The sequence below is a fragment of the Ips typographus genome, linkage group LG5 (assembly GCF_016097725.1).
Source record: "Ips typographus isolate SLU linkage group LG5, UJ_Ityp_2.0, whole genome shotgun sequence".
NCBI classification, from domain to species: Eukaryota; Metazoa; Arthropoda; class Insecta; order Coleoptera; family Curculionidae; genus Ips; species Ips typographus.
In genome coordinates, this window is record NC_138426.1 from 109,046 (window position 1) to 127,906 (window position 18,861).

At 39.4% G+C, this 18,861-nt stretch overlaps 1 protein-coding gene and 2 long non-coding RNA genes across 16 annotated transcripts; 1 reads left to right on the forward strand and 2 right to left on the reverse strand.

The window, feature by feature from the left end:
- Positions 1-277: 277 nt before the first annotated feature.
- On the reverse strand, positions 278-1,044 carry LOC145729546 (uncharacterized). Its single transcript, XR_014178402.1, has 3 exons — positions 780-1,044; positions 546-701; positions 278-454 (listed from the first exon to the last, which is right to left on the reverse strand). It is a non-coding gene; the product is annotated as an uncharacterized LOC145729546 (long non-coding RNA).
- Positions 1,045-1,755: 711 nt separating this feature from the next.
- Positions 1,756-3,668, forward strand: LOC145729243 (uncharacterized). Of its 14 annotated transcripts, none has more exons than XR_014178320.1 (5): positions 2,072-2,524; positions 2,642-2,735; positions 2,795-2,881; positions 2,945-3,342; positions 3,435-3,668. It is a non-coding gene; the product is annotated as an uncharacterized LOC145729243 (long non-coding RNA). The 14 variants fall into 14 exon arrangements; XR_014178317.1 differs by having other exon boundaries at positions 2,799-2,881; positions 2,932-3,342; XR_014178314.1 differs by having other exon boundaries at positions 2,074-2,524; positions 2,932-3,342.
- A 10,940-nt stretch (positions 3,669-14,608) lies between these two features.
- Positions 14,609-17,090, reverse strand: LOC145729256 (uncharacterized). Its single transcript, XM_081979938.1, has 5 exons — positions 16,204-17,090; positions 15,783-16,025; positions 15,264-15,733; positions 14,959-15,200; positions 14,609-14,890 (listed from the first exon to the last, which is right to left on the reverse strand). The coding sequence occupies exons 1-5, from the start codon at positions 17,088-17,090 to the stop codon at positions 14,609-14,611; spliced, it is 2,124 nt and encodes a 707-aa protein (XP_081836064.1).
- Between the last annotated feature and the right edge of the window lie 1,771 nt (positions 17,091-18,861).

The window sequence follows — 18,861 nt, forward strand, 5'->3', positions numbered from 1 at the left end:
CGAAAGGCAGGCAATGTGTGTCCAATCCTGGAGACTATTAGGAAGTTGTTGCAGTTTGGTGATGATGTAGCAGTGTTTTAACTTACAACAGAATTGTTGCTGTTTTAACAACTTGCTTTTGTGATTTAAATTGCTTATTTAGGTACTATTTTCTTTTGTAAATTTACTCAGCAGCATTAAATACATATCAATTTTGTTTTGTTGTGTGATTTATTAGGTATACCAAAGAGCAGGTAGGTAAATTATCAAATTTTATGAAGAAAACTAGACTTTTGATAAAAAATAAACTCTTCTTAAAAATTTTATTTGTATAGGTATTTCATAATGAATACAATTAAAATAGTAATTTAACCTACTACCTATCTGATGTAAAATACTGTATTTAACAGTAGCACCATCTGTTTCTAGCCTTATAGGTAGTCAGATAAGTATAGGTAGGCAAGGGGGGCTAATTCTGTAAAATAATGGCATTTGATCAAATTTACATATTAAGTAACATAGTTAGGTACCTATGTCCTATATCTTTCTAATGTTACCTGACATACCTATTTCAACACTCTGCATATGGATTTTGACAACGCACCATTATAACCATTGCTTCAAACACCTTTCGTTGTTCAGTCACCAGGAGTCTTTTACAGCAGCCGTTGATAATGGGACCCTTTCAAAGCATGATAAGCAAACTCCAGAAAGGTACCTACCTGAAACATAAGCTATTTAGTATTAGCAGCTCATTAAAAGGTAGGGGCCTTCCTTTTTGATAATATTAGGTAAATCACCTTGTCAGCATCCATGTTTCTTTGATTGAGAAACAACCACTGGCTAGAATAAACTTGGTTCTTGGGACTAAGTAGGTAAATAGGTACCTATATGCATGGGCTGTTTCATTGTGATTGTGTGTTTTTTATTAGAAAAGGCATTCTTTTCTGTTTTCCTTCAGAATGTTTCACTGGGCCCCTTGATAGTTGCAAAGTGTAGGTGGGTGGCATTTTCAAAACTCTCTTCCCGAAACATACACACACAACACACACACACACATTATCTAGGTACCTATCTAGTATCGCAGTAGTTACATCGAAATATTGTAAAATTTACATCAAAAATAAAACATTTCGCTTTGTTTACTACCTATTAATTTGCCAACAATGGCGGCCGATGACGTCAAAATTCTATCGCGCTCGGAACGCACGTAATAGACAAGAAAGGCAAATGATGACGTAACCGCGACGGGAAAAAAATGGACCATATCATAGAAAACAAAAAATATCCCCACATGAGTTGATTGATAACACCGTTTGGCCGATCTCGAACTAAGTGACAGCTACTGTCATTTTGACAGCTGGAATGGATTCCTCGTCCCCAAATTAGTCGAAAATGAGTACCATCAACCCTAGTGAAATCGGACTGGTTTTGACGTTATTAGCTGTCAAAGTGACAGAATAACAATAATGCATCTCAAGTGCGTTTTTTATCAGAACAAATCGAGTGAAGGGTGGTTTTTGGCTAATTTTGGGGCGCCCAATCCATTGGTGAAATCACTTTTTTGATATCTCCACAAATCGCCAGTGTCTCGAATTGAGTGACAGCTACTGACATTTTGACAGCTGGAATGGATTCCCCGTCCCCAAATTAGTGAAATCGGACTGGTTTTGACGTTATTAGCTGTCAAAGTGACAGATTAACAATAATGCATCTCAAGCGCGTTTTTTATCAAAACAAAACGAGTGAAGGGTGGTTTTTGGCTAATTTTGGGGCGCCCAATCATGGGGGTGAAATCACTTTTTTGATATCTCCACAAATCGCCAGTGTCTCGAATTGAGTGACAGTTACTGTCATTTTGACAGCTGGAATGGATTCGCCGTCCCCAAATTAGTCGAAAATGAGTACCATCAAGCCTAGTGAAATCGGACTGGTTTTGACGTTATTAGCTGTCAAAGTGACCGGAACAAAACGTGTGTGAACTCGCGCCAGGATACAAAATTAAAAATAAGCGAGCGTCTTGGAAAACGGAGGTGCGAACGACAATTTGCGACGTTGCCAAGTCTCATCATATCACCCATGTTTTGAAGCAGTCTATGTTATGTTTTGAAATGTGATTAATAAAAATAAGTAGTTTTCACCAATATCATCGAATAATCTAATATAGAAGTGTGCAGCTATAAAAGGAATATGTTGATTTAAAATGGTAGGAGCGGGTATGGCAACGCCGCGGTAATTAGTAATTTCTTGTTTACGTTTTGTTGTAACGAAAATAATTCCCATATCTCTATTATTTTGGTTGCCGGTAGAAGAGGCCGACCGCCAAGAAAACCAAGAGAAGAGAGAAGACTTAGGTTAGGTTGAATAATTTTAGAATAGTTCAGAGACTAGATGACTTGTGATAATTTTATGGCTACAATAAATGTTACTTTATGTTCAGCCCTTAGTTTTTGAGCTTTTCTAAGTGAGTAACCCTCTACGAACGATTCCGCACGCCTAAGCGACCCCCAGCTTTTTTTTTTTGATATTCACATATTTATTATAGGTACCTATACTATTTTTCAATAAAATTGTAAACTTTAATGGCCTGTTTTTCATATGTTATGTTATTACTTAGGTGATAAAATTAGGTAGTTTTGTCTAATATTATTTAAATTTTTAGGATTGAAGTTATAGGTAGTCAACTTTAATTTGACTAGAGTTTCAACATCAGAGCCACAAATGTTGAACCACCCTATAAACTAGGATTCATTTAGGTACTACTGCTGCTAAAAATGTCTATTTATAAGGTGGAATTAACTTTAAACATTTTTAGCAAGCTTGAGAAACATTTGTCAGAGTCTGTTCTGAACACTGCTTCAGAAACAGGATCTATAAAAAGTGTTGTGGGCCCAACCAAAAGGTAAATAATAAAATTAGCTTAGTATTTGGGTGATTATAATGTAAAAATAGTATATTTTATTAGGTAAATAAATAGGAAAATAGTAAGATACGTATTGGAGTAGAAGTGATCTTGGTTCAACAGCAAGTTTGCAGAAACCGGTCAATGGATCGTTGGGATAAAAGTTGAAGTACTTTGTCCAGAAAAGCTGGTAGGTAGCTTCTGACTCCTATTGATGTATGTTGTCCTTGTACCATAGTCGCAATCCTTTTCGACCCCCCCATTCAGGGCTTCAGTGTCAGTAAATCACCACCATTTTCAGCAAGAATAGTAGCCAGTATAATCACATTGCATTGGGTAAATTTGGCAATTCGACTGGGCATTTTGTTAACTGTATTAAATATGTCCTATTGGTTTGTTATTCCGAAAACTAATAAACGACCTGGGGAGATCTGGTGTTGGTCCGTATACGTTTAATACAGGTAGGTTCTATAATAACAAATTTTCTCCACTCTAGTTGGAATATTAACAATTATTATTATGTCATCTCTAATATCAACCCTTTTTGTTTTAGCATACTCCATCAGCCACACCAATAACCAGCACAGCCTGTAATTTTTATGATTCAATGTATTATAAGTAAGTGCATGCATTTTTAGGTGACAATACAAACAATCCTGGCTATTTAGTATAAATAATATAATAGTGGAAAAAATGCTATATTATCCATGGTTTAGACAGCATTTATTGACCTTATCTTCTCTCTTACAATAAAAGCTTCTGTCTGTCAAAACATTGGTTAATAATATACTATTTTTGTACTTATTTCACCTAATTTAAGGTCCTTTGGCATAAATATGCCCTTTGCTGTGCACTGGAGCAAATTAAACATTTGCCAAAAATGCGCTTTTTGTAAAAATAGCATATTTCTTGATACACGTCGCTCTGACCCTAAATTACTCCTTTATTTGACAAGTCTTTGACTTTGTTTGACAAATGTCATAGCTTTCCAAAAATATCCCCCCTAGAGTTGATTGGTCATACCGCTTGGCCGCTGAAGGGCGTCAAAATTCATTCACCATAAAATCACATATTTTTTGACACGTCGCACAGAGGGGCCATTTATTAATAAGGTGGCAGAAAGTCGAGTTTAAGAACTTTCAGTAATTCTTTTTCTAACTATATATTATAATAATACATTTATCATAGTACTAGAAATGACCTACAGAGGGAGTTGTAATGCAACTATTCCGCTGTTGACATGGTAAATACTTTTATGTTGTAGAACCACATGATACGACTTTAATTTAACGGGTCAATTTCTAGTCTCAACTACAACTTTTTTGTTACTTTTATCAATATGAAATCTAAAAAAAATGTTAAATTATACCTTTAAATATATAAATATAGGAAAAATGTATTGAGATTTGAATAATATTAAACCACTTTGTCACTTTCTTGTTTCGCTGCTAAACACAAATTTAGGTATAAAACATTAATGAATTTAGTTGATTTCCGGTCTCTTCCCGTTGGAATAGTTCTTCAAACATTATACCCCTGAGTCTTAGCTACAAGATGGCATTAAAACATTTTCCGCAAACATCCGCCATTAAAAAAATCGTGATTATTAATTATAGTCTGTCGCGGCTAATTTTCATCACCTGAACTTGCAGCGAGTGCGAGAACCGTACTCGCTAAAAATGGCAAGCAAGAGGTGTGGACCATAAGAAGGTAGTTGCTGAAACCAAAAGAAAAATTCAGGAGCAGTTTAAAACGCGAATGGGTTTGATTGTTGATCGTCCAAAACCTGGATTCGGTAGCTCAAACGATGGAAATACTGCCAGGCGATTTTTTGAAAATGTATTTATATCCTCTGAAATTACTGGTATTGATGCAGATATTATCACAAGACTAAAAATTATTCTGCAGACCATTTCATCTGGCTTTAAAATAAATATAGATAGGTTTAAAACATTTAGCCTGCAAACAGCTAGATTATTAGTCGAAAGATACCCATGGTACAACATGCCCACAACTCTCCACAAAATTCTTGTACATGGACCAGATATTATTAAGTCGTTTTGCCTCCCTATCGGACATTTATCCGAGGAAGCCTAAGAGGCGCTAAATAAAAGCATCAAACAATACAGGGAAGGTTATGCTCGTAAATGCTCTAGACAGCCAACACTTGAAGATGTGTTTAAAAGACTTTTGGTAACATAGGATCCGGCAATTTCTAGTATACGAAAATTACCCAAGAAGAAAAGCAAGTCATTTGAGAAGGAAGTTCTGGACTGATCAAATGAACTCTAGTGATGAGGACAGTGCTTCTGATGTGGAACTGTGTTAAGTTTTGTTTTGAATAGGACTTTGTGATACATAAAAATGTCAACATATTGTTTATGAAATGTTCACATTATTTCTCTACTTTTTGCTGTTCGGCTTTTGTTAATTAAATTATTTTGTTTTTATATAATTTAGTTACCTAAAAATTTTCCTATTTTCCTGTGTTAATCATTTTACTTGAAGAAACGAGACGAGGCGAGGCCGAGGCCGAGGTTATTTCAGCAGCAGAGGTAATTTCACAATTTAAGAATGTGATCATGTATTGTTATGTATGTGTACCTCTAAAACAAGCAAAATAAACTATTATTATACTATTTCTCAAAATCGATTATGCTGCAAAAACTACCATAAGAAAGAATAAATATATTTTTTGAGTAGAAATTTAGTTGACCAATAAAAGAAATTCTAACTAATGCCGAATTTAAGAAAAAAAACTCTCTGAATCAAAAATATAGGTATTTTCTTTAAAATCAAGCCCAGGAAACAAACTCACATTTGTTTTTTTTCTGAATATTTTAATGATGCAGAAAAAATTATAATAATCATAGAATTTTACCCAGTTTTATGTTATAATTATGTCAAATTTAATAAATTAAATATTATTTTTAATGCCAAACCTTTAATTTATTAGAATTCTGGTAATAAACATTTCTGCCACAAATTTTGAATCTTGCCCCTCTGTGCGTCGCTTTGACCCTAAATTACTCCCTTATTTGACAAGTTATGTCAAAATGTCATAGAAAACAAAATATAGAGCAGATTTCAAGCTTCCCAAAAATATCGCCCCATGGTTCGATTGATTGCACCGTTTGGCCGCTAGAGGGCTTCAAAGTTCCTTCACCATAAAATAACATATTTTGTGACACTCGTCGCTTTGACCCTGAATTACTCCCTTATTTGACAAGTTACGTCAAAATGTCATAGAAAACAAAAGATAGAGCAGATTTCAAGCTTCCCAAAAATATCGCCCCATGATTCGATTGATTGCACCGTTTGGCCGCTAGAGGGCTTCAAAGTTCCTTCACCATAAAATAACATATTTTGTGACACTCGTCGCTTTGACCCTGAATTACTCCCTTATTTGACAAGTTACGTCAAAATGTCATAGAAAACAAAAGATAGAGCAGATTTCAAGCTTTCCAAAAATATCCCCCCATGATTCGATTGATTGCACCGTTTGGTCGCTAGAGGGCTTCAAAGTTCCTTCACCATAAAATAACATATTTTGTGACACTCGTCGCTTTGACCCTGAATTACTCCCTTATTTGACAAGTTACGTCAAAATGTCATAGAAAACAAAAGATAGAGCAGATTTCAAGCTTTCCAAAAATATCCCCCCATGATTCGATTGATTGCACCGTTTGGCCACTAGAGGGCTTCAAAGTTCCTTCACCATAAACTCGTTGACCCTCGTCGCTTTGACCCTAAATTACTCCCTTATTTGACAAGTTACGTCAAAATGTCATAGAAAACAAAAGATAGTGCAGATTTCAAGCTTCCCAAAAATATCCCCCCATGATTCGATTGATTGCACCGTTTGGCCGCTAGAGGGCGTCAAAGTTCCTTCACCATAAAATCACATATTTATTGACACACGTCGCTTTGACCCTGAATTACTCCCTTATTTGACAAGTTACGTCAAAATGTCATAGAAAACAAAAGATAGAGCAGATTTCAAGCTTCCCAAAAATATCCCCCCATGATTCGATTGATTGCACCGTTTGGCCGCTAGAGGGCTTCAAATTTCCTTCACCATAAAATCACATATTTTTTGACACACGTCGCTTTGACACTGAATTACTCCCTTATTTGACAAGTTACGTCAAAATGTCATAGAAAACAAAAGATAGAGCAGATTTCAAGCTTCCCAAAAATATCCCCCCATGATTCGATTGATTGCACCGTTTGGCCACTAGAGGGCTTCAAAGTTCCTTCACCATAAACTCGTTGACCCTCGTCGCTTTGACCCTAAATTACTCCCTTATTTGACAAGTTACGTCAAAATGTCATAGAAAACAAAAGATAGAGCAGATTTCAAGCTTCCCCAAAATATCCCCCCATGATTCGATTGATTGCACCGTTTGGCCGCTAGAGGGCGTCAAAGTTCCTTCACCATAAAATCACATATTTTTTGACACACGTCGCTTTGACCCTGAATTACTCCCTTATTTGACAAGTTACGTCAAAATGTCATAGAAAACAAAAGATAGAGCAGATTTCAAGCTTCCCAAAAATATCCCCCCATGATTCGATTGATTGCACCGTTTGGCCGCTAGAGGGCTTCAAAGTTCCTTCACCATAAAATCACATATTTTTTGACACACGTCGCTTTGACCCTGAATTACTCCCTTATTTGACAAGTTACGTCAAAATGTCATAGAAAACAAAAGATAGAGCAGATTTCAAGCTTCCCAAAAATATCCCCCCATGATTCGATTGATTGCACCGTTTGGCCGCTAGAGGGCGTCAAAGTTCCTTCACCATAAAATCACATATTTTTTGACACACGTCGCTTTGACCCTGAATTACTCCCTTATTTGACAAGTTACGTCAATATGTCATAGAAAACAAAAGATAGAGCAGATTTCAAGCTTTCCAAAAATATCCCCCCATGATTCGATTGATTGCACCGTTTGGCCACTAGAGGGCTTCAAAGTTCCTTCACCATAAACTCGTTGACCCTCGTCGCTTTGACCCTAAATTACTCCCTTATTTGACAAGTTACGTCAAAATGTCATAGAAAACAAAAGATAGAGCAGATTTCAAGCTTCCCAAAAATATCCCCCCATGATTCGATTGATTGCACCGTTTGGCCGCTAGAGGGCGTCAAAGTTCCTTCACCATAAAATCACATATTTTTTGACACACGTCGCTTTGACACTGAATTACTCCCTTATTTGACAAGTTACGTCAAAATGTCATAGAAAACAAAAGATAGAGCAGATTTCAAGCTTCCCAAAAATATCCCCCCATGATTCGATTGATTGCACCGTTTGGCCGCTAGAGGGCGTCAAAGTTCCTTCACCATAAAATCACATATTTTTTGACACACGTCGCTTTGACCCTGAATTACTCCCTTATTTGACAAGTTACGTCAATATGTCATAGAAAACAAAAGATAGAGCAGATTTCAAGCTTTCCAAAAATATCCCCCCATGATTCGATTGATTGCACCGTTTGGCCACTAGAGGGCTTCAAAGTTCCTTCACCATAAACTCGTTGACCCTCGTCGCTTTGACCCTAAATTACTCCCTTATTTGACAAGTTACGTCAAAATGTCATAGAAAACAAAAGATAGAGCAGATTTCAAGCTTCCCAAAAATATCCCCCCATGATTCGATTGATTGCACCGTTTGGCCGCTAGAGGGCTTCAAATTTCCTTCACCATAAAATCACATATTTTTTGACACACGTCGCTTTGACACTGAATTACTCCCTTATTTGACAAGTTACGTCAAAATGTCATAGAAAACAAAAGATAGAGCAGATTTCAAGCTTCCCAAAAATATCCCCCCATGATTCGATTGATTGCACCGTTTGGCCACTAGAGGGCTTCAAAGTTCCTTCACCATAAACTCGTTGACCCTCGTCGCTTTGACCCTAAATTACTCCCTTATTTGACAAGTTACGTCAAAATGTCATAGAAAACAAAAGATAGAGCAGATTTCAAGCTTCCCAAAAATATCCCCCCATGATTCGATTGATTGCACCGTTTGGCCGCTAGAGGGCGTCAAAGTTCTTTCACCATAAACTAGTTGACCCTCGTCGCTTTGACCCTAAATTACTCCCTTATTTGACAAGTTACGTCAAAATGTCATAGAAAACAAAAGATAGAGCAGATTTCAAGCTTCCCAAAAATATCACCCCATGATTCGATTGATTGCACCGTTTGGCCGCTAGAGGGCTTCAAAGTTCCTTCACCATAAACTCGTTGACCCTCGTCGCTTTGACCCTGAATTACTCCCTTATTTGACAAGTTACGTCAATATGTCATAGAAAACAAAAGATAGAGCAGATTTCAAGCTTTCCAAAAATATCCCCCCATGATTCGATTGATTGCACCGTTTGGCCACTAGAGGGCTTCAAAGTTCCTTCACCATAAACTCGTTGACCCTCGTCGCTTTGACCCTAAATTACTCCCTTATTTGACAAGTTACGTCAAAATGTCATAGAAAACAAAAGATAGAGCAGATTTCAAGCTTCCCAAAAATATCCCCCCATGATTCGATTGATTGCACCGTTTGGCCGCTAGAGGGCTTCAAATTTCCTTCACCATAAAATCACATATTTTTTGACACACGTCGCTTTGACACTGAATTACTCCCTTATTTGACAAGTTACGTCAAAATGTCATAGAAAACAAAAGATAGAGCAGATTTCAAGCTTCCCAAAAATATCCCCCCATGATTCGATTGATTGCACCGTTTGGCCACTAGAGGGCTTCAAAGTTCCTTCACCATAAACTCGTTGACCCTCGTCGCTTTGACCCTAAATTACTCCCTTATTTGACAAGTTACGTCAAAATGTCATAGAAAACAAAAGATAGAGCAGATTTCAAGCTTCCCAAAAATATCCCCCCATGATTCGATTGATTGCACCGTTTGGCCGCTAGAGGGCTTCAAAGTTCTTTCACCATAAACTAGTTGACCCTCGTCGCTTTGACCCTAAATTACTCCCTTATTTGACAAGTTACGTCAAAATGTCATAGAAAACAAAAGATAGAGCAGATTTCAAGCTTCCCAAAAATATCACCCCATGATTCGATTGATTGCACCGTTTGGCCGCTAGAGGGCTTCAAAGTTCCTTCACCATAAACTCGTTGACCCTCGTCGCTTTGACCCTAAATTACTCCCTTATTTGACAAGTTACGTCAAAATGTCATAGAAAACAAAAGATAGAGCAGATTTCAAGCTTCCCAAAAATATCCCCCCATGATTCGATTGATTGCACCGTTTGGCCGCTAGAGGGCTTCAAATTTCCTTCACCATAAAATCACATATTTTTTGACACACGTCGCTTTGACACTGAATTACTCCCTTATTTGACAAGTTACGTCAAAATGTCATAGAAAACAAAAGATAGAGCAGATTTCAAGCTTCCCAAAAATATCCCCCCATGATTCGATTGATTGCACCGTTTGGCCACTAGAGGGCTTCAAAGTTCCTTCACCATAAACTCGTTGACCCTCGTCGCTTTGACCCTAAATTACTCCCTTATTTGACAAGTTACGTCAAAATGTCATAGAAAACAAAAGATAGAGCAGATTTCAAGCTTCCCAAAAATATCCCCCCATGATTCGATTGATTGCACCGTTTGGCCGCTAGAGGGCTTCAAAGTTCTTTCACCATAAACTAGTTGACCCTCGTCGCTTTGACCCTAAATTACTCCCTTATTTGACAAGTTACGTCAAAATGTCATAGAAAACAAAAGATAGAGCAGATTTCAAGCTTCCCAAAAATATCACCCCATGATTCGATTGATTGCACCGTTTGGCCGCTAGAGGGCTTCAAAGTTCCTTCACCATAAACTCGTTGACCCTCGTCGCTTTGACCCTAAATTACTCCCTTATTTGACAAGTTACGTCAAAATGTCATAGAAAACAAAAGATAGAGCAGATTTCAAGCTTCCCAAAAATATCCCCCCATGATTCGATTGATTGCACCGTTTGGCCGCTAGAGGGCTTCGAAGTTCTTTCACCATAAAATCACATATTATATTGTAAATATTGAAAATTTTGACAAAAAATGGCATTTTTCGAATTTCTGAAAGGTTCAAAGTGGTTATTTCCCTTAATTTGAGGTCCTTTGGTATAAATATGCCCTTTGCTGTGCATTAGAACCCTTATGGAGCAAAATAAAAATTTGCCAAAATTGCACTTTTGACAAAAATTGAATTTTCAGACTTTTTGAAAAATCGTAGCTCTTTTATTTAAATTCGCAGAAAATTCGTTCCAACGCCATTCGAAAAAGCATAAAAAATACTACAAAATGGGTTAAAAATGGCCTCTGTAGCTCCTCCCGTTATCGAGATATTGAATTTCAAAAAGTACCTAAAAAACCTCTCTAATATACCCCCATTCTTTCAAATGTTTTGAAAACTGAAAAATTTTAAAGTGTTTTTTTTGTGCTTATTTTACCTAATTTAAGGTTCTTTTGTATAAATATGCCCTTTGCTGTGCATTGGAACCCTTATAGAGCAAAATAAAAATGTGCTAAAATTGCACTTTTGACAAAAATTTAATTTTCAGATTTTTTGAAAAATCGTAGCTCTGTTATTTAAATTCGCAGGAAATTCGTTCCAGTGCCATTCGAAAAAGCATAGAAAATACTACAAAATGAGTTAAAAATGGCCTCTGTAGCTCCTCCCGTTACCGAGATATTGAATTTCAAAAAGTACCTAAAAAACCTCTCTAATACCCCCCCATTCTTTCAAATGTTTTGAAAAGTGAAAAATTTAACCTAACCTAACCTAACCTTTTTTTTTTTTTTTTTTTTTTTTTTTTTTTTCTCTATAGAGGATTAGAGAATGCTTATCTATGCAGACCTAGGGCATTGATGTTCTGATGTTCTGGCGCCCTAGGTACTGTTGGACTCCGGCTACTAGGCCGACCAACTAAACTCCTTCCCTCTCTTCACCCTTGTTCCCTCCTGGGACCGTCGTGAGACATTGCATCAGTGGGGGGTGGAATGTCTGTGTTTTGTTTGTAGTTTCTTGTAGTTGCTTATCGTTTGTTGTGCTTTCTTGTAGTTCTTGGGTGTCTATATGTTTTTTGCATTGTTGTGGTTGTCTTATCTTTTCAGTACGTTTTTTTTTTTTTGGAAAACTGTAAATGCCGCCATTTTGTTTTTATTAGAGAAGAGGTTGGAGCGTAATTACTGACGCTCTATAGTTTTTTCGTGCCTTGGCTAGCGCTTTCTTGAATTCAGCGCACTTTCCTGACCCTGCCGCGTGGCCTGCTTCGTTACAGCATAAACAGAATTCTGCGTTTTTGCAATCTTTGGCGGTGTGATCCGTTTTTCCACATTTGAAGCAATTTTTTGAGTGGTCTTTTCCTGAGCATCTTCCTGTTTCGTGGTCGTAACTCCAGCATTTGTTACATCTGTCTAAAATTATTTGTCTCTCCAGGGAACATCTTACAAGTCCAATTCTCATCCAATTTTGAGCCAGTAGTTTGTATGCAATTTTCTCTTCAGCTGTGAAGGTTGCGGCTTGGGTACCATTGGCATTTGGTCTTAATGCGCTCAGCTTGTAGCTGCCTTCGCTTAGTCTTCCTGTTTCGTTTTCGATTGCTTCAATAACGTCCTCGCTGTTTGTGTCAATGTCCATTCCCCTGATGTGTATTGACACCTTGTTTGCGTTTCTGGTACTTATTCTAACTTTTGTGTCGTCGTTTATTATTTTACTTATGTGTTTCTTTAGAGCGGTCATGGCTTCGTTGTCGTTATTAATTGTGGTTATGATTAGTTTCCCATCCTTGGCGGTTTTTACGGACTTTATTATATCTGCTTCATCTGTGTTTTTAACTGCGGTTTTCATTTCGTTTACAATTCTTCTATGATCATCTTTGTTTTTGTCTACGATTAATGCGTAGCTTATTGGTAGGTTTTTAGTTTTTGGTTTGTTTATATTCTTTTTTGAGTCAGTTATTTTTTCCATGTATTTGTTTGTTGTGAAAATATTGATTTTTGTGTCGCAGTTGTAAAAGATTGCTTCGAGCATCTTCCTGAAGAGGTGAATGTTGTATTCTTCTATGTGGTGAACTGCAATCCGTTTTTCAGTCGCAGTTTCTACTCTTAATTTTTTGAGGTTGGTCCAAAGGTCTTCTTTAGTGTTGGCTGTTATTTTAACTATTTTTTGGTTGGATGTTGGTATTTCTGCGTTTGATTTAATGCTAATTGAGTGTTCTATTACTTCAAAAGGGCCCTGGCACTCTTTTAGTTCTGGGTATCTTGCTTTGAACAGTTTTTGTATTCTTGTTTCCATGTCAGGGTCTTCCGGATTTATGATGACAACTTTAACAGTGGCTGATTCTGTTTCTAGTGGGTTTCCCGTTGTTATTTCCGTATTCTTGTATAATGTTTGTGTCCAGGTTTTAGTTTCTATTTGTTCGAAGTCTTGAATATTTTTGCATTCTGGTAATGTAAGCACATTTTGTTCTAGCTTGTGTAAGCATTTTTCACAGGAGTTTGTTTCAATTGTTTGTATATCTACGTCGTGGGTGAGCTTTTCCTCGACTTCATATTCGTTATTTCTAATCCAGTTCTTTATGCTCTCACGGTTGAAGTTTTCCGCTACTCTTTTCAGTCTGGTTCCTATTTCTTTTATTTCTTTTTTAGTATTATTATTTTCTGAGATTACTTTGTCTAAGTCCTTTACGTATTTCACTAGACTGTCTATAGTTTCCTTGATTTCCAACACTACGGAGTTTTGTTTTCTTTTGGCTGCTCTTGTTTCACTTCCTTGTCCGCTTATTGATGTGTCTGCTAGTTTTCTTATCCTGTCTCCATCTGTATGCGTACGTAGATCGTCCTGTGTGAGGTCGAAAACGGCGTTGTTTTTGTTTAGTGCCAGATTGTCTGGTAGTGAGTTTTTGCGCTTATGAGGCGGTATTATTTCTGACGTATTTGCAGAAAAGTTCATCTTTTTTGTAGTTTGGAATGATAATAAATATAAAGGGGATGTTGTTGTGCTCGGTGTTTTTTTGGGCATTGGTCTCCACGGGGGCAGCTCCTCAGAGTCAGACGTCAAAGAGCGATTTGCGCCAGAAGTTTGTTGGCTTTTCCCAGAATCCATACTGTTCTTCTCTGCCCGGATGGATTTCCAATTTATGTCCGTGCAGTTTGTCCCTGCCCAGGTTATTGCCACTAACGCACCGTCAGTAGGTCACCAGGCAACCAGGTACCAGACGCGGCGTCAGCAGGAAAATCACCAAACTCGGTTCGGCAAATGCTGGCTGATTAGAAATTTTTGCACCCCAACAGGGAAGAAGTAAAAGGCCCGAGTTGCCTCGGATCCTTTTTCAGTCTCTCCCGCGGTCCAATTGTCTAATTGTCTATATTATGCCTGTATTGTTGTTGCTATTTTTCACTGGTTTCCCACTTACACAGCGTATTTTCGCGGAGCACCACTAAAACACGTCCGGTTCGCACGGCGTGCCTGGCGGAACTCCGACCTAACCTAACCTAACCTAACCTAACCTAACCTAACCTAACCTAACCTAACCTAACCTTTTTTTTTTTTTCAATTTCAGGCTCTTATATGTGAGACAATTGCACGGAACTGACCTACTGATCCTATCCAAACTGCACAGAATGAATGACAAAGCATCCCACTCAAAATTCAAGCTTGCACAAAAACGTGTGTGTATGTGTGCATACAAGAAAGAGAAGCAAGAGAAAAAAGCTACGCTTGTCGCTGTGCAAGCTGTTCCCTCTGCCTCTCCTCCCCCTCCTTTTGCAACATAATGGTTTCTACGTATGTTTGCACGTACTTCCAGTTCATTTTGCTCTTCAGCATCACTTCCACCATGTTTCGCACCTCCAGCCTTTCCCCTGTCTGTGCTTCAAGTTGAATTCTGTGTCTCAGGAACCTGGAGCATACAAAGAGCGTATGCTCCGCGTCGTCTCTGTCTCCCCCACACGTACACTCGGTAGTTTCGGCTTTTTTGATCCTCCACAAATATTGCTGAAACAGCCATGGCCCGTAAACGCTTGGGTGAGATGATAATTCATTTCACCATGTTTTCTGTTCACCCATTTGTCAAGATCTTTTATTAAGCGTCGAGTCCATGCGGCCTTGTTCTCGCGTTCCTGTGACCATTCTGCTTGCCATAGCCTCATAGTGGCTTCTCTTGCTTCGCGTTTGATTGCTTTGGGATTTGCTTCGTTGTTCTCTTTCATTTTTGCTCTAATCTCGGCTCTTTCCGCTATTAGCAGGTCAATTGGGATCATACCTGCCAGCACAGCCGCCGCCTCAGCAGACACCGTGCAGTAACCTGAACAGCATCTCAATGTCATTGCTCTTTGATGTGCTCTGAGCTTGTAAACGTTTCTCTTACTCTGGAGGGCATCCACCCATATTGGAGCAGCGTAGGTAATGGCATTCTGCAGGGCGCCAGCGAGGACCCTGCGCCTTGCCATTGAGGGTCCAGTAGTGTTTCCCAGCAAGATAGTTAGGACTTTTACGATCTTTTTTGCTTTCTCGGCGATCGATTCGACATGTCTGGAGAAAGTAAGGCTGAAGTCCAGAGTGACACCAAGATACTTAACATGCTTTGCCGGCCGGACCACGTGTTCTCCTATTGTAAACGTAATTTCCCTCCTGTGTTTCACACTCCAGGAGAATACTACAGACGAAGTCTTCTCCGGTGCCATTTCCAGCCTGTTCGTGTCCATCCAGCTCTTAACAGCGTATAGTGCCCTGTTGCCCAAGTCGACCAGCTCCTCGGCTTTGTCTGCTTTAATGATTACAGCCAGATCATCACAGGGTTGGTCCCAAGACTGATCCCTGTGGAACTCCAGCTCCGACCTCCTCAATACATTCAGGCCCCACAATAACTTTTCTATCGCTCAGGTACGATGCGATAATCCTCACTAGACCGCTGCTGATGTTGCGCCGTTGGATTTTCTGCATAATCAATTTCCAATTGGCAGTGTTGAATGCATTTTTAACGTCCACAAACACTGCTGCGACTATCTTTCTTTCTGAGCGCCTCACCATCTCAGTTATCTTCTCTATTGCGTCGAGTGTAGACCTGCCGGACCTGAAGCCAATCTGATTATTGCTTAAGTCCCCCGCGTCTCCGATCTCAGATTTTAATCTGGTGTTTATGATTGACTCATATACCTTACCCATAACATTGAGTAGGCATATTGGCCGATACTTCTTTTGGTTGCTATTAGATGGTTTTTCAAGCAGGACGAGACGAGACAGTTTCCATTCAAGTGGAAAATGGCCATCGCGCAGGCAAGCCGAGTATATACGCCGGAAAAGATCACCTTCTTGTTTTAATGGCATCTCGAACGTGTTCCGGGCTCATTCCATCAGGGCCGGGTGCCGTGCCGATTTTAATGCGGCCTACTGCATCTGCGAGTTCACGATCCGTCACTTCGACGCTTGTTTCGCTCACACTTGTAATAGTGAGTGCATCCTGTATTTCGGTAACAAACAGCTCCTGGAATATTAGGCGTCTGTCGGTCAGACTCAGTTCAACTTTGCGTCCCCGGCATCTCATTTGGGCTCGGACGATGTTATAGGCGTCTCCAAAGACATTTTCGTCTAAGGCCTGGCAGAGCATGTTCCATCTCTCTTTTTTCTTCTTGCGAATCATGTTAGTAAGATTACGCCGAGATTCTAAATATTCTTCACGCAGTGACTCTCTGGTGTTTTGGTCTCGTTCTCTCTCGAATCTTCTTCGATACGTCCTCGTCTGTCTAATTGCGTCCTCCACTTCGTCTCCCCACCAGTACGGCAACGCTGAGGAAGAATCGGTTCTCAACGATCTTAGGGATCGCTTGTACGCCATGACTATTTGGCCGATCAGGTCGTCAACGTCGGAATTCCATTCATGCTCCGCCACTTTTTTAAGGTTTTCAGCAAACCTCTTTGGATCAGCACGCTTTGTTGATTGAAAGGGCCGTGATTGCCGCTCTCCCAGGTCCAGTTCGATGGTTATGAAGCGGTGGTCGCTGAGCGTTTCCTCATCAAACAGAACCTGCCAATGAGCCCCGACCAGCTCCTGAGATGCAAAGCTCAAGTCAATAAACGATTGTCCGTTATGTCTTATGAGAGTCGGATGAATGCCGTCGTTTAGGGCAGTCAAACCCACTGCCGAGGCGGCGCTATGTAGAAACTTGCCTCTTGCATCGGACACGGTTCTTCGCATTGAAGTCCCCACATATGATTATTGGCAGCTTGGCCGACGCCGCAGTCTTCCGAACGTGGTTGAATAGTTGCTCTATTTTAGATTCGAAGGTCCTTAGATCACAATTGGGCGAAATATATACATTGTACAGGCAGAACGACGGACACCGGACAAATACGTGAAAATCCTGAGCGTAAAACTCGAGCACCGGTGTTACTGAATTTTTACATCTATACCTATATGGCGCCATTTTTATCCGATCCGTCGGAGGAAAAGATATTTGCAGTTTTGACCGCGGCTGCTTTCTTATTTGGTTCCTGAACACACAAAAAATGACAACTTAGTTTTTCGCTCTGTGCTCTTGCGAGATCTAGGGCTGCCACGCTGCGATTCACATTTACTTGAAGTATTTTGATTTTATTCATGGTTAGCAGTCGTTCCAGAAAACATTGATGCCACGTTCGCATTTCTTCTTTTCCTTTCATTTCCCAGTGCCATTCTGAATGATTTACACTTCCCCGTGCCCGACTGGTGTCCTTCTAGTCGACAGGAAGGGCAAAACTCTTTCTCGCTTGCGCATCTGGCCTTGTGGTGGCCTGTCTGTCCGCATTTAAAACAGCAATCCGACATATCAATGCCAGTGGTAGCACAAGTACGAGCGCTGTGTCCAAACTGCCAACATTTGTAGCACCTGTCCACCTTGATCCTTTCGTGTATATAGCAATCTGAGAATCCAATTCTGATTGTTCGCATGCCCAGTAGTTTTTCAGCGTCTTTTGCAACCAACGTTACTACAGCTGACTGCTCCCCACGCGTGTTTTTGTTAGCGATGAGTTTTACTTGGTCTGCATGCTCCGGGGTGCAAGCCGCGAGCAGTGCTTCTCGGATTTCTACCACTTCCGCCATACCGTCTATACCTCTAATAAAGACCGTTTTTCTTGAAAGCCCGTCTGCCATTCTGATGTTCTCGGTCCCGAGCGCCTCTTCTACTTTTTCTTTAAGTTGTTCGGCCTTTGCTTCTCCTCGAAGCTGTAGGAGAAGGTTTCCGTTTGTCGTCTTTTTTACACATTTTATGCCCGCTGCCGTAAGAGATACATGAAATCTGACTAAAAAATATTTATAATATGCTCGTAATATGTGATATTATGGTAAAGAAAATTTGACGCCCTCTAGTGGCCGAACGGTATCACCAATCAACTCATGCGGGGATATTTTTGGAAAGCTTGAATTCTGCACTATCTTTTGTTTTCTATGACATTTTGACGTATCTTGTCAAATAAGGGAGTAATTTAGATTCAAAGCAGCGAGTGTCACAAAATTTGTGATTTTTTAGTGAAGAAACTTTGACGCCCTCTAGCGGCCGAACGGTATGACCAATTAACTCATGTGGGGATATTTTTGGGAAGCTTGAAATCTGCTCTATCTTTTGTTTTCTATGACATTTTGTCAAGTAAGGGAGTAAATTAGGGCAAAAGCATCGGGTGTCTAAAAATATGCGATTTTATGGTGAAGCAAATTTGATGCCCTCTAGCGGCTAAACGGTATTATCAAACAACTCATGTGGGGATATTTTTGGAAAGCTTGAAATCTGCTCTATCTTTTGTTTTCTATGACATTTTGACGTATCTTGTCAAGTAAGGGAGTAAATTAGGGTGAAAGCAGCGGGTGTCTAAAAATATGCGATTTTATGGTGAAGCAACTTTGACGCCCTCTAGCGGCCAAACGGTATTATTAATCAACTCATGTGGGGATATTTTTGGAAAGCTTGAAATCTGCTCTATCTTTTGTTTTC

Bases quoted from the DNA above. Each gene is read 5' to 3' on its own strand.
- LOC145729256 (XM_081979938.1), bottom strand. From the start codon at position 17,090: ATGCGAAGAACCGTGTCCGATGCAAGAGGCAAGTTTCTACATAGCGCC. The intron at 15,201-15,263 runs GTAAGAGAAACG...GATGCTGTTCAG, and splicing joins ATGGGTGGATGCCCTCCAGA to GTTACTGCACGGTGTCTGCT. The intron at 14,891-14,958 runs GTGAACAGAAAA...TGGCTGTTTCAG, and splicing joins TAAAAGATCTTGACAAATGG to CAATATTTGTGGAGGATCAA.